Source organism: Pieris brassicae, chromosome 5 (assembly GCF_905147105.1).
Source record: "Pieris brassicae chromosome 5, ilPieBrab1.1, whole genome shotgun sequence".
NCBI lineage: Eukaryota > Metazoa > Arthropoda > Insecta > Lepidoptera > Pieridae > Pieris > Pieris brassicae.
Genome location: NC_059669.1, coordinates 13,262,341 through 13,276,117, shown reverse-complemented (window position 1 = coordinate 13,276,117; position 13,777 = coordinate 13,262,341). Strand labels below are relative to the sequence as shown.

Here is a 13,777-nt window from a genome sequence, read left to right as displayed (position 1 = left end):
ATAATTTCAGGATTTTTTTGAAGAAGTCTTCGATTTATTTAAGAGTTGGCCAAGTGGGTTCAGCGTGTGACTCTGATCCCAGATGTCGTAGGCTTTCTATGTGCCCATTTGACATTCGCTCTAACGGTGAAGGAAAACATCGTGAGGAAACCGGCTGGCCTTAGACCCAAAAAATCGACGCCATGTCTCATCACCTACTTGCATATTAGATTGACAAATAATCATGAAATCATGATTTTTTTATTCATTATGTGAGGTTTGAAAATCATTTTAGTTCTTTTTAATTCTGTGGGAGACTAAACTATCAAAAAACGTCTTAATCTCGAACGGCCGTGGTTAATCCGCGTAATCTTTTAATTGGATCTTTCTTTAGGAAACAGAACCTTATTGTGTGTACTTACGGTTGAGATTTGTGAAAATTGTGCGGCTTTTTATGCCTTCGGAAGGACGTGACAAAGACTGTTGCAATAGTGAATGGCGTAAAAAGCAAAAAATTTCGTGTTTTACTTAATTTGTTTAATGTAATAAATTGTGTATATAATAAAGTATGGCTTTGGCCATTCGTGAGTTACCATACACACAGCTACCATAAACAAACCTATCCTTTTAGAGAAATCGCCTTCAATTTTAATTAACATAAACTTTTATTATATATGTTTAACTACCTAATTCGCCTGTGTTGTGTGAGGGTGTGTGGAGTGTGCTGCACGTTATTTAGCGCTATGGATATTCTTAACTCTCCTTTAATAGGAGTAATAAAGGATAATCTGCCATAACGTTTCTTAAGGCAGTTTTTGCCGCGTAATATGTGGAACCAGCTTCCACACTGAAGTACTTCCAAACAATTAGTTATAACTATATTTTCGGTCATTAAATAAAGAGCATACCAAAGTGTCCATGGCGGTATCACTTAGCATCAGATGAACCGCCTTCCCGTTTGCCTGTTTATTACAAAGTTATTCTCTGTTTCCTCTCTGCGTTTAGAGAAAATTACGAAACCGGATTATAAGAAGGACACAATGTATGTATAACTGATTATATATTTGGAAATTTATTAAGAAGGAAGTAATTAGTTAACGTGTCTCGTACTTATATTTTTTTATGTTTTAGCCAGTGTGAATTACTGTAAGCACTTAGTTTCCTTATTAACCAAAAACTAGGCGTTCTTTGTAGCCACGCGCTTGATTTGGGAACCGTTAGTAACTTATGATAATCTTTTTAATACTGACGTTCAGGAGAGTAAATAGTTATTATTTTGAATAAATACAGTTTGATCTATATATCTTTTTTATATACATCCTACTGTACGTGTGTGTCACTGAACTCGTCTTAAACGGCTGAAACGATTTGAATATTTTTCTGTATGCGTTTAGGTGGCGCCCTGGATGGTTTAGATTCACAAATGGCACTGCAGTCGGTATCCAGCTTATTTATCTATACAGCAAATAAACAGCTGGTATATAGCTACTACCCTAAGCTGGACAGATTGTTATGAATTTTTTTTTGTGTGTTCAAGTGGAGTCGAGGATGATATACATACTTAGATATAATATTTGTATGTAAGACGTGTACGTGACAACGTCTGTCGGATCCGCTAGTATATATATATATATACTAGCGGATCTCTATATATATATACAGTTGACTCACCTATTTTATCTTTTGTTTTAAAAAGTATTAAAAACAAATTAGAAATTTTCCAGTACTGAGGTTAACGAGGCGACAAACTGAATAAACACAGTACAATACCAAGTATAGTTCGTCTATTAAAATAATGACCATTTTAGCGTTTAAAAGGTTTCAGTAATTAATTAGGCGAAATGTTCAGGCGCGGCTGTCCTTGGAAAGGTCAAGTACAGAAATTAATGAAAGTTTGTTCGAATGACGTCAAGGCAACGTATTGACGTTCGTATCGGGTATGATCAATACTAATTCTAGTTTATAAAGCCACGACGACTCCTTATCATGAACAACACGTAAAATATACGTTTTAAATAGTAATATTCTACCCGCTCAGGTAACTTTAATCACAGTAAGTTCTGTTGGCTACAACGCACTTAGTGCGCAATGAATTTGCGCTTACCATTTATCTGATAAAGTTGTTGCGTGGAAAGGAAAACAATCCGGCAGTGCTCCAGTGCCTGGGCCTCAGGGTCGTTACTATTCGTCCAAGCAAATCATCATACAAAATGACTATGGCAAACAACACTTATTTTAAAACAAATAATGGAAATTAATTAGAAGTAGCCTGTCTAGCCCCAATAAATAATGAAATATATAAAATGTATTAATAGTTATAGTTATAGAAGAGTAACGATTGAATAACTAAACAATATACACCGCATAGTCCATACTTAATGAATAATCGTAACATTAAGACGCAAATAGCGAATTATCACTAATTATATTAATAATTATATTTCACTCGTATTTAACTCGGAAACCGATTTGTCCCATGGCCGGTTTAGGGATTTCATAGGTCGTCTGTAAGTCTGTGAAGAAAAATCAGTCACAATTTTTTTAAAGCAAGAATAAGCGAGAATTTTATAAATTATCAAAAGACAATTCAATTTTCTTCTCAGATTATCAATGTATTATTTATTGTCGACGAAGCCAGTACGTTTTTGTCATAAAATACCTAAGCTAGCAAAAATAGGATGAATTACTCAAGAGTATTTTTCGCCTCAAGAAGCGTCTTACACAAATTCTACCCTTGAACCATAAGAAGCCAGATAGAGCCTCCATCACGTATCGCGTTTCATTGTATCGTTAATTCTGTAAGCGGATCAGTCTTGCTTAAATACTTACGTGATTAACTTAAATATACGAAGTATTCTAAGTACAGCTTTTAAAGTAAGCGCTTAAAGTACTGTTTGAAAGCCGTTTTGTTTCTGTTTCTTTTATCTGTGTAAATTATATATAAAGAGATACCATGATGATTTTGAGACAAACTTTGAGATCTTTTAGGTCTGGGCCTCAGATTTCGGTATCTCTTTCATCAATATTTATCAATCTTATACGCCAGTAGGTGATCCTGTACTTGACACACGCCGTCGACTCCTTGGGTCTAAGGCAAGCCGGTTTCCTCAATGTTTTCTGCGAATGTTAAATGCGCATATAGACAGAAGAGTCCATTGGTGCACAGCCGAGGCTCGAATCTACGTAATCAGGGATGGGAGCTACTAGGCCAAGACTGCACTATATTTCACAGTATAATGCTGAGCCAGGGTCAGTTACAACCACAACACACTATTGTGTTTTGTTAGTTATAAATGTTATGTTTTTATATCTATTAGCGGCCGGAATAGTCTTTGAGATATATTATTTTATGCTCATTTCTCATATATATTACTATATACTATATAATTTCCAAAAAGCATACGCACACGTGATCGTTCATAATTCACGTTACACGTTAGCGTGTTATTGCCATAAGAATTTAGAAGCCGTATGCGGTATAACTATAAACCAATAATATAAAGTTATAGGTTCAAAAGATTTGCCTGTGTAATCTCTATACTGCGTTAAATTTTAGAAATAATCTTCTTAGTATGACAGTGCCTAATAAAGGGCTTCTAGGCTCGACATATATGAATGTCCATGGGCGGTCCTATCACATCAGGTGAGCCTCCTCTGTTTGCGTTGCAATGTTACATTCATCATGTGTTCATCGAATTATAAGACGTCAAAAGGTCCATAATCATATTATACGTCAGTCACGTGACCCAATATCATAGATTCGTCAAATCGATGATCAGATGACGTAAATCAAATATTCGACACTCTAACGCTCACTGTTTTGGAGTTTAATTTCGGAGATTGTTTGACAATATATTTATGTATTTGTGTAATTTAAGAATGATAATTAACACGGCAAAATCTTGACATTTGTTGACGTGTTGAAGCGACGACGCAATTTTGCCTAGGAACGTCATTTGGCGGGTTCTAAATAGTATAAATGTTTTATTTAAATTATAAGTTAATACATAAAAATCTTTATCTCTAATTACTGGGTGAATGATACTGTCGCTTAATTTAATTGCATCTTCAAGGAGACCTTGGCTCGAATGGTCACCGAGGCCCGTCTCCATCGTTACCAAAGTTTTTGCTAACAATGGATAAGGTCAATAGTAGCGTGGTTTAATTGATGATTGGGTAAAAAGGTTCTAAGCACGAAATTTTACAACATTAATTGCTTGGTACTTTAAACTGTTAGGTGAGACCATTGATGTATACAGAGGGACATTCTAAGTTGGATTAAAGGAATTCTGGGCAGTAGAAGATTTTTTTCTGATCCATGTCGGTTAATTTATTCTTATATTTATTTATATTTATAGTTCTTAAGTCATAACGTAATTAGCTAACCCAAAAGCATCTTATACTGACCATATCAATATTACAAATCTTTTATTTATTTCTTTCTTTCCTAAGGCTTTCAATTTTATCCATAACAAAGTTATACTCTGGTCTGAACCGCTTCAAGAAAATGATGGTACGGCCCTGACGCTTTTTTTCTCGACTTGACGGGCGTACTGCCAAATAAAATTAGTTAGAATTATTTTACTAACCATACGAACTCACATTCACCACGCGTAAATCAAACCTATTTTAGAACGTTCTTAATCATAATTGGTTCGGAAATACTTCAGTGGGCAGCTGGTTCACGTATTGTAGATTGGCAGTGCCTTAAATAACGCTCAGTTGTGGAACGAACTTCGAGGTGATACGGGTGGAATTTCGTATTCTGCCTTGACGTCTGATGATCTAGAATTGCTGAAGACCGATCACAATCAAGCGAAGTCAGTCATTTGGTTGTACATTTTTAGGATCCCTAATATCATCGTTCACGCCTATTACTGTTGAAAATAATTACGGAAATAATGGTTACCAGTTAAGTAGATTATAATTAATTCTAGAGTTCGTGCGTGGCAGGAAACGTGGTAACAAAACTACAGACATTACAAGTATTGTTTTAGGTTATTTGAAATTTCTTTTATTGACGCGAGGAATAAGTTTTTTTACGGCATTAACTTTCTGTGAAATCATTGAATACTTCCGCTACTGCTATTGGTTAAAAAAGGGTTTCGTAAATCTTACAAAAATATAATTTGAATGCTAGCGAAATATTGGAATGGGATGATTTAAATAATAACGTAATAAAATAATATCTGGTATAAAATTACTTATAAAATATCATGTACAACTGTTTTGAAAGTGAATTATTACAATCACTATCTCAATATTGTCAGTCTAAATATGTTTTTGACACACACAGCTCTACAACCTCAGTCTTAGATTTCTGTGTCTGATTCGCGATCATTTGTTCATAATAGGCACGTAGGAGAACAGCCTTCCTTGCCTGACACACATGTACATGACAACGACTGGTTCCTTTGGATGTTCTCCTTCAACCAACGAGTGACATTGCGTATAGAAAGAATAATCTTCTCGTCAATAAAACCCATGACCTCAGGATTGAGTATAGTAAACCTGTATCTGTGTCTCAGAGAAGTTTCAGTTCTCTATTTATCTTTGTATATTATTTTAGTAATTGCTGAAACAATTCAACTTGTTACTGAATACAGAAATTATTTTAAATTTTGAATTTGAATATCTAATTGTTCCTTGTTATCTATTCTTTAATTATCAAACAACGCTTTTCCCGTATAACAAAAGAAAATATCAAGATAAGAAATTTCTCCGTACGTTATCTAATAACAATTTATGACTGGTATGAATCATGTTAGATTAATTAACGTATTTTTCTATATAATTATACATAGGTTTATTGTTAGAATATTATTACGTCCAGATGAAAATTAATTAACTTGGGAAAGTGGAAATTTATCAAATCACGGCTTCACGTTATAACAGCTCCAATTTTTTTTCTACATATTTTCTTCATTCGTCAATGGTGTACCAATAATGTGATGGTGCATGCTCCACCCCATATAAATTAATGAGGAAATCTTAATTTGTGACATGAATGAAAGAAGGTACAAATTTTTGAAAGAATGTGACAATGTCAAAAGGTTTTAAAATCATCGTGCCAGTTATCACATACCAAAATTTGTAAGTTTGGGAGCAAAGGTTCAAATTGAAATTTGCGTTTGGTCCAAAAAGGCTCTCTACCTATATAGGAAAGCTATTGAACACCTACATCCAAATAATGACTTCGCTTCGTAGAAAAAGGTTTAACCTGGCTTCTCTTAATCATCGTGATAGATGAAGACGATATCATATATGTAGGTAGAAAACTTCTATAAAAATTGTGCCTACAAATGACGCGTTTCGCTTGTCGTATTTGTCCAGCTGCACTGACGCGGTATCGCACGTCTTTTGTTTTAGATTCTTACCCCCACGAGCTGAGTTGGTTACTGGGTTGCTCTTGTAACTCCCAACCTGTGAGGTCGAATTTTTCTATGTACGAAATACACTTGCTTCTACTATGAAAGTAAACATCGCAAAGAATAATGTTTGAATGATTTAATAAGAAAAGAAGACGACACGACGGCACTCCGGTTGATTGGTCAACAGCACGTCGTCTGTCTGCATCTTCTACCGCATTTACCGTGAAGAATGTTCGAAAGGGTTGTTCGGTTTCAACCTCAGCTAAGTTTCAGCATCGGACGTCAAGACAGAATACGAAATTCCACCCGTATCACCTCAACGTCCACGGTTCCACAACTGAGCGTTTCTTAAGGAAGTTTTTGCTACGCCCTACTACTGTGTGGACCCAGTTGTACGCTGGGGTATTTCCAAACCGATTGGAGTCTAAGGGTCCTCCAAAAAAATAGCGTATCAATTCTTAAAAGGCTGGCAATGCCAGCCCTGTGCCATATAGAGAGTTGCCCCCTGTGTTCGTTTGATATAGAAAATATGTCTGGTCTTATGTGCGTTATCACGTGACACGTTTTTCCATTCGCAATCAACCCCCGATTTTTTCTTACGTTACTTTCTGAACCTTCAGTTTATAACAAAATAAAATACCTGTTTGACAGATGTATCCCTGGAGTCGATCTTGGCACTCAGCTCCTTGATGTCATTCTGCAGCTCTAGTATCCTCGCCTCATACTCCCCCTGATTCGTGTCCAGACGACGCCGCAACAGATGTTTCTCTTGCTCCAACTCCTGAAAAACGAAATTAATTTAAGTTTTTTTCAAATACGGCAAGTTTCATATTAATTATAATAAAAATTAAAATACAACAAAATGTTACATTTAAAATATTTATTTTAAATAATTTTATTAAAGTTGGCGCCTGGTAAATAGTACCGGAGACCCCAGAGCTGGTGAGTAACGAATAAGTTAAAGGTTCATTGCCACAGGGACAAACTTTAAATTTGTTTTAATTTTTTTTTAAATGTTTCATTAAGTAGGTTAAGAATATTGCAAATACTTTTATGTTTAGGTTTTAATAAACGGTAAAATAACATTTAAATAGTATATTAGGGAGCGTTCAAGTATTACGTAACGAATTTGGGGGGGTCCTCTTGTAAAACGTTACGATGCGGGGCCGGGATTGAATTACGCGTTATTGATAATATTTTACTTGATAATTATTTTCGACTTTCCAGTACTTTACACCACATAATGGTAAGTTTTAGGTATGGAGAGTCACTGGGGGTGGTCACGAAACGTTTTATTATTGGATACAGAAAACGTTACGGTGTGTTTCATTCTACAGTTAAATTATTTTAAGTTTAGTAATTAGTCGAAATTGTGCCGCTTGGAGATTTTTAAGAAACAAAAAGACATCGATTAACAATTATTTTAGTTATTTCGACTATGTATTTGCGTGTTGTTCCCACGAGAATTTAAGTGCGTTCTCCTATTTCTCCATACCTGCTGCTGATAGAGGACAAATTTTTGTTTTTAATTACATATTGACGTTCATAAGAGTACAGTGTGTTACCTATATGATTTTCAATTTTTTGAATAGTAATTTCTGCAAAGAAATATTATTTTATGTTTTGAATTTTACAATTTCATTGACGTCTGTGCTAAACTGTCTGTGTAAATAGCAGAAACAAAAGAATGTTTCGTCATAAATACGATGCAATTGTGCAAATAAAATACATTTGCGCAATGTAATTAATGTCTTTTGATTATTTATGTATTATTGCTGAAATTCTATTTTAAATTTCAAAAGATATGAGAATTTATTATATATTTGTCAAGCGTCGTATTCCGGCATCGTACGGCAGTTGTTTTTCAAATATTTAAAAAAATAATATAGCCTTTGTTACTCAGCTAAAATGATTAGCTATGAAAGATTGTGCATTTTACTAATACATTTTGAGTACATTTATATTAGGTATAGGCGATCCCGATAACTTGGAAAAGTTTGTTGTGTCCATTAGAGCGGAAAGCACGAGATAGGTCGATCCCCTCGCTAGACCAACGATAAGATACAGACCTTAGTAAACACATGCGCTATCGCTTGCCGAAGACATGGAGGAAGCCAAACAACACCACCACGACTTTCAGTAATGAACATTGCTGAAGACGATATAGACAGAACTCCAATGCTTTATAGCAGTAGTGCTCCTACATTAAATTCTGAACAGTCTGAGCAGTGTTGGCCTAGTGGCTTCAGGGTACGACTCTCATCGACGGTCGTAGGTGCGATCCCCGGTTGTGCACCAGTGGGCTTGTTTCTATGTGCGCACTTAACATTAGCTCGAACGGTGAAGGAAAACATCGTAAGGAAACCGGCTTGTTTCAGACCCAAAAAGTCGACGGCATGTCTGATCACCTACCGACCTATTAGATTGACAAATGATCATGAAATAGATACAGATATCTTAGGCCAAGGCCTAAAAAGGTTGTAGCGCCATTGATTGATTTTTTTTAATAAGTTAAGTCTGTTAGAATCATTCGCCATCTATTGCAACGATTTGTACCAAATCGTTCAAATTGCTTCTGTCTATAAAATTGATATTTTTTTAATGTAATAGGAGGGCAATGGGCAGGAGGCTCACCTTACGTTAAGTGATACCGCTATGGACACTCAGATTGCCAGAAGGCTCGCAAGTGTGTTGCCGGCCTTCTAGGTTTGCGGTAAATAGGTAACCAAAACCAATATTAAGCTTATTTAAGCTCACCAGCTGTGCAAGGGCGGGTTTCTTTGGTGGGCCTTTCACATGAATATATGAAGAATACGATTATTTGAAAATTTGGATTAAGATTATTTGGAAACGGAAAATTTTCATTTTTTCCACGTTTTAAATAATTATGTGATTGTATTATTAATGATAACAATACCATATTATTACAATTGTTATTGAGATGAAGGACAGGTAATTCTATTGTTTTTTTATAAATTATCAAACTGGAACTGGAATTTCTATGTTATAATTATTATTAATTCGTCACAGTTCATAAATCATATTTATTGTAGTTTTATTCAAAGAGGAATAATTGCTTTTAAAAATATAGTAAATATAACATAGGCTATGAAATTCGCTTTAGGGGTTTGGCTTCAGATTTCTGTGTTTTGAAGTGAAACTTCTTTAGGCGCATTTAACATATTTACGGATGAAACGTCATGAAGATGTGAGAATTTTTGTCAAAGAAAAGGAAGAGAGCGATTGAGACCGATTGACAGAGAGTGAGAAAAAATGCACGCTATTGGTTGATGTGTTCGTTTAGTAGTTACATATTAGAACTTAAGTGGCAATTCTGTCTTGTGCAGTAAACGCAGATTTTTATTTATTTATATTATCATTAGCACGTATACAGTGTGATAATAGTGAATATAGATATACAAATACATGGTGATCATACTGGTACATGATAATCTATTGGGGCTTTTAGCTTAGTAATAATTAATTTACAAAGAAGTTTCACTTCTGACATGTGTCCTTTTTTAACACACTTTTTTTTTTAATATAACAGGGGCTAAGAGGCTCTGCTTTTAAGTGATACCACTGCCCACGGACACACTGCTAGAACGCTCGCAAGGGCGTACCCGGAACATTATGTTTCGTGATACTTTTTTTAGGAGTAAGTAGGTGAAGAGTTTCCTGCCTGACGCCGTCGACGTTTTGAATCTTTTGGAACTAAGCAAGCCGCTTTCCTCACGATTCACCGTGAGCGATTGTTAAATGCGCACATAGACAGTCCTTTGTTGCACAGCCTGGAATCGACCCTACGACCTCAGGGATGAGAGTCACTGAGGCCACTAGGCCAACTCTGCTCAGGATTTTTGGGGCCCTTAAATGTCCTTTGAATCGGTTAAAATAATCTTCTATAAATTAAGTAGTGTCTTAAAGGTTTGGTATTAGTACAGTACACGCAATTAAATTTTTCTTGACAATGTGAAACCGTCCCACTTACTAAGATGCGGTTCAAGGGTTCCCATGAGTGCATCTGGGTCGGAGAACAATACCGCCCCCGATTACACGCTTTTCCAACTATAAGCTCATTTAGATCGGTGATTTCCTTGAAGTTTTCATCGAGCGGATCTGTTTCAATTGAGTGAATTTATTTTAGAATATATTTTTTCAATTCATCTCCACCTACACAAAGTAACAACTAGTAACGTTTATCTTAAATTTACTGCTCGGTATAATGTCAATAATAAATAATTGCAGATCATTTCGGCCACGGCTACTCTACACTGTGTCATTCACTCAGAATATTTTGTACGCGTGTGCGTAGATGTAATGGAACATAAATTTATCGAGTGTAGGAAGTTTCATAGTTAAAGCAACAAAACAAAAATCACAATGACGTATTTTTAATTAACTTCAAAAAACCTGAAGGTTTTTTTCTTAGACGTCTCTTCGTCGTCATTATTTGAACCCTAATAATCTGAAGTCCTACACGCAAATCGTAAAGCATTGCAAAGTAATAGCACAATATGAAAGATTTCGTAAGTTAAGGCACCGCATTACCATCATCATTAGTCAAACAAGTCACAATCGTCCTCAAACCTCGACCGCTTACCGCTCTCCAATCGAATGTCCTTACCTAGATTAGTCATACAGGATAATTTACGATACGATTTAAGTCAATATCAAATCATCTGTCAGCATTTACGCATCAGTCTCTTGTCATAATTACTCAAGCATCGAGTTATGTATTTAACATTATTTTATTCACTATAACTAAAAAGCTATAAATAATAAAGCCGTTTAAAAATGTTGCGAAAACACTTTGTTTGCTACTACATTGTACATGATGAAATTAAACTTTATTCCCTATCATCTTTGTCAAAATACTTATTATTGTAATATATACTCTCATTTTAGAATTTAATATTTCAGTGTCATATAAAAAATGTACTGACAAGATTATAAAATAATTCAACTTATATCCTAGTATTATAGATCCAAATGATAAAACCGTTTAAAATGTTGCTAGAACATTGTTTGTTGTATGCGACAAATAATAGTTTGCTACTTCATTACATTATTTTTGTATGTGTGATAAAAAAGGCGTAGTGAGAATACGCAGGCAAATGGTTGACTATACAAAAAGAATAATTGAGGGCCCGGTGGATGGTGAGGTCTTGTCGGGTCTTGTCGTACATACCTAGATTAAATCCAGGACGTACTAGAAAAGGGACATGTCAAAGTACTTATATTCAACGAGCATGCATTGTGAAATATATGGAGTTGGATGAAGCGAGAGAGTTATGTCAGGCGAGTCGAGATCTCTGCCTTTCCCTTTCGGGACAAAGGCGTGAATGTATTAAACAAAATATTAAATATTTTGGTATGAGATAATGTTGCTAAATTGTATTATATTAAATATATAAACTTGAATATGCATTAGTGTTTACATAAAGGAAGTAATAATGCAAAGATTGATGAAATCAAAGCATCAATCGTCATTCAAATGATTTGGATGCGCAGACGCAACGCAATCTTTATGGTTACGACAACCTAATGTTGTACAGGGAGGGATTGGACGAAATACAATAAATATCGTGTAGATTAATATTGTCTTAACCACTCACATTTTTTTTTAATTCGATACAAGATTATTTCCTATAAAATAACATTGGTTTATAAACACGAAAGAAAACGAGCAAGTGTCTCTATACTTATAAAGAAAACATTTCGAACTAATATTTTAACTTTCGAAAGGCGACAAAAAATTGAAGAAAATATATTATCGATTTGTGGTTTACGATTATCCGGTAAGGAAATTGAATGCAGCACTGTGGAGGCAGACATTAATGAAATCAGTCCGTGCCAGTGCGCAGGCGGTGAATATTAATACACGGCACACATGGGCACTCGACTATCGTAATGCGGCTCGCCCAATAAGAGTCTGGCTTCGTTATCCTCAAATAATATTTCTTATATCAACTAAAATATTAAAACATTTTGAAATGTGTATTGTATTGTGTGTAAGAACAAAAGGTGGGCTGTCTTGCCTACTGCATCTTTAAAGTTGGGTAGACTAGTAGAATTAGAATACAAACATAACTATATTTAAACAGAATACATATTCGTCCACATTTTAACAACCTTCAAAAAACCCGGCAACTCGAGTTTCGACACGACCTCTAAAAGGCGTAATAACCTCCGTGACTAACAGCTCAAATAATAACCAACTTTGATATTGATCCCTTTGTAGTAGTGGCCGTGGTGTTCAAGTGCACTGGCGCTAATTAATAAGATGGCCCAGGTGGATATTACCGGTGTCATCTTGACAAACCAACAATGGGCGTGGAGAGGCGAACGCAACCGTCGCATCGCATGTCGGGAAGCGGATAAGGCTCTGCTGTTACCGCATCCTGCCTAAGGCAATTGTTGGTGGCGTCTTGGGTTTTAAGTGGATATGTACAATCGCGAGTCCCACATAACCCTCTCGCACTAAGCAGTTGCGTCGTGGTGGGATATGCGCAATGCATTTCTCCAAGTAAAAAAAATAATGGTAGCTAGTAATAGTGACCCTAGTGTAAGTAATGCAATACAGCGATGCCAACATTAAACATACATTTTTAATTATTATTACTATGTAGGTTAAGAATACTGTATATTTGTGTGAGCAGTGTTGGCCTAGTGGCTTCAGCGTGTGACTCTCATGCCTGATGTCATAGGTACGAGCCCCGGCTATGGACCATTGGACCAATAGACTTTCTAACTATATGCGCATGTAACATTCGCTCGAACAGTGAAAACATCGTGAGGAAACCGGCATTACCAAAAATACCCAAGAAGTCGATGGCGGCTTGACAACCAGTTTATAGCGCTACAGATTTATTTTATTATATTTGTGTTAAGTTTATAAATATTGTATAAACTTTAAAGGCCGGCAACGCACTTACGAGCCCTCTGGCATTGAGTGTTCTGCCCGTGTGCGCCCTGTTATATAAAAAACTTATCTTTAAATACATTTAACTCCTTTGATAATACAATACAATCAATTTAGTCAGTTCCAGTGTTTAGTATTTTTAAAGGAATTTACTGAATGTCTTGTTTAACCAGTTTAACTCAAACAAATGTTTGTTTATTACATAAAAGAATGTTTTATTATTAAAAGGAAATTGCAACTTATGTTTATGGTTAAACATTGCAAGCGAGTTTTAAAAGTATCAATATTGCTAACCGATTCAAAAAGTATGGGCCCTGGTTGGCCGTACCTTGCAGCACTTCCTCGCTGTATTGCGATACTAATTTGTTGGTCGAAAGCAAGCTCTGGTGTCACCAGTACTATCTATCATGCCAACTAAAATCTTTAATTCACCCGGTATAAGTAAACTCTTTTGCAAAAAAATCTGACATAGTCTGTATAAAATTGTGTTAATTAATACGCG

General features: G+C 35.5%; 1 protein-coding gene across 1 annotated transcript in view; it reads right to left on the bottom strand.

Annotated features, from left to right (window-relative positions):
• LOC123709607 (bicaudal D-related protein homolog) overlaps nucleotides 1-13,777 on the bottom strand; it is a 75,648-nt gene that overhangs the window by 26,475 nt on the left and 35,396 nt on the right. Inside the window, exon 2 of the mRNA XM_045661045.1 lies at nucleotides 6,991-7,131. Coding sequence (XP_045517001.1) covers nucleotides 6,991-7,131 — 141 coding nt within the window. The remainder of the gene's footprint in view (nucleotides 1-6,990; nucleotides 7,132-13,777) is intronic.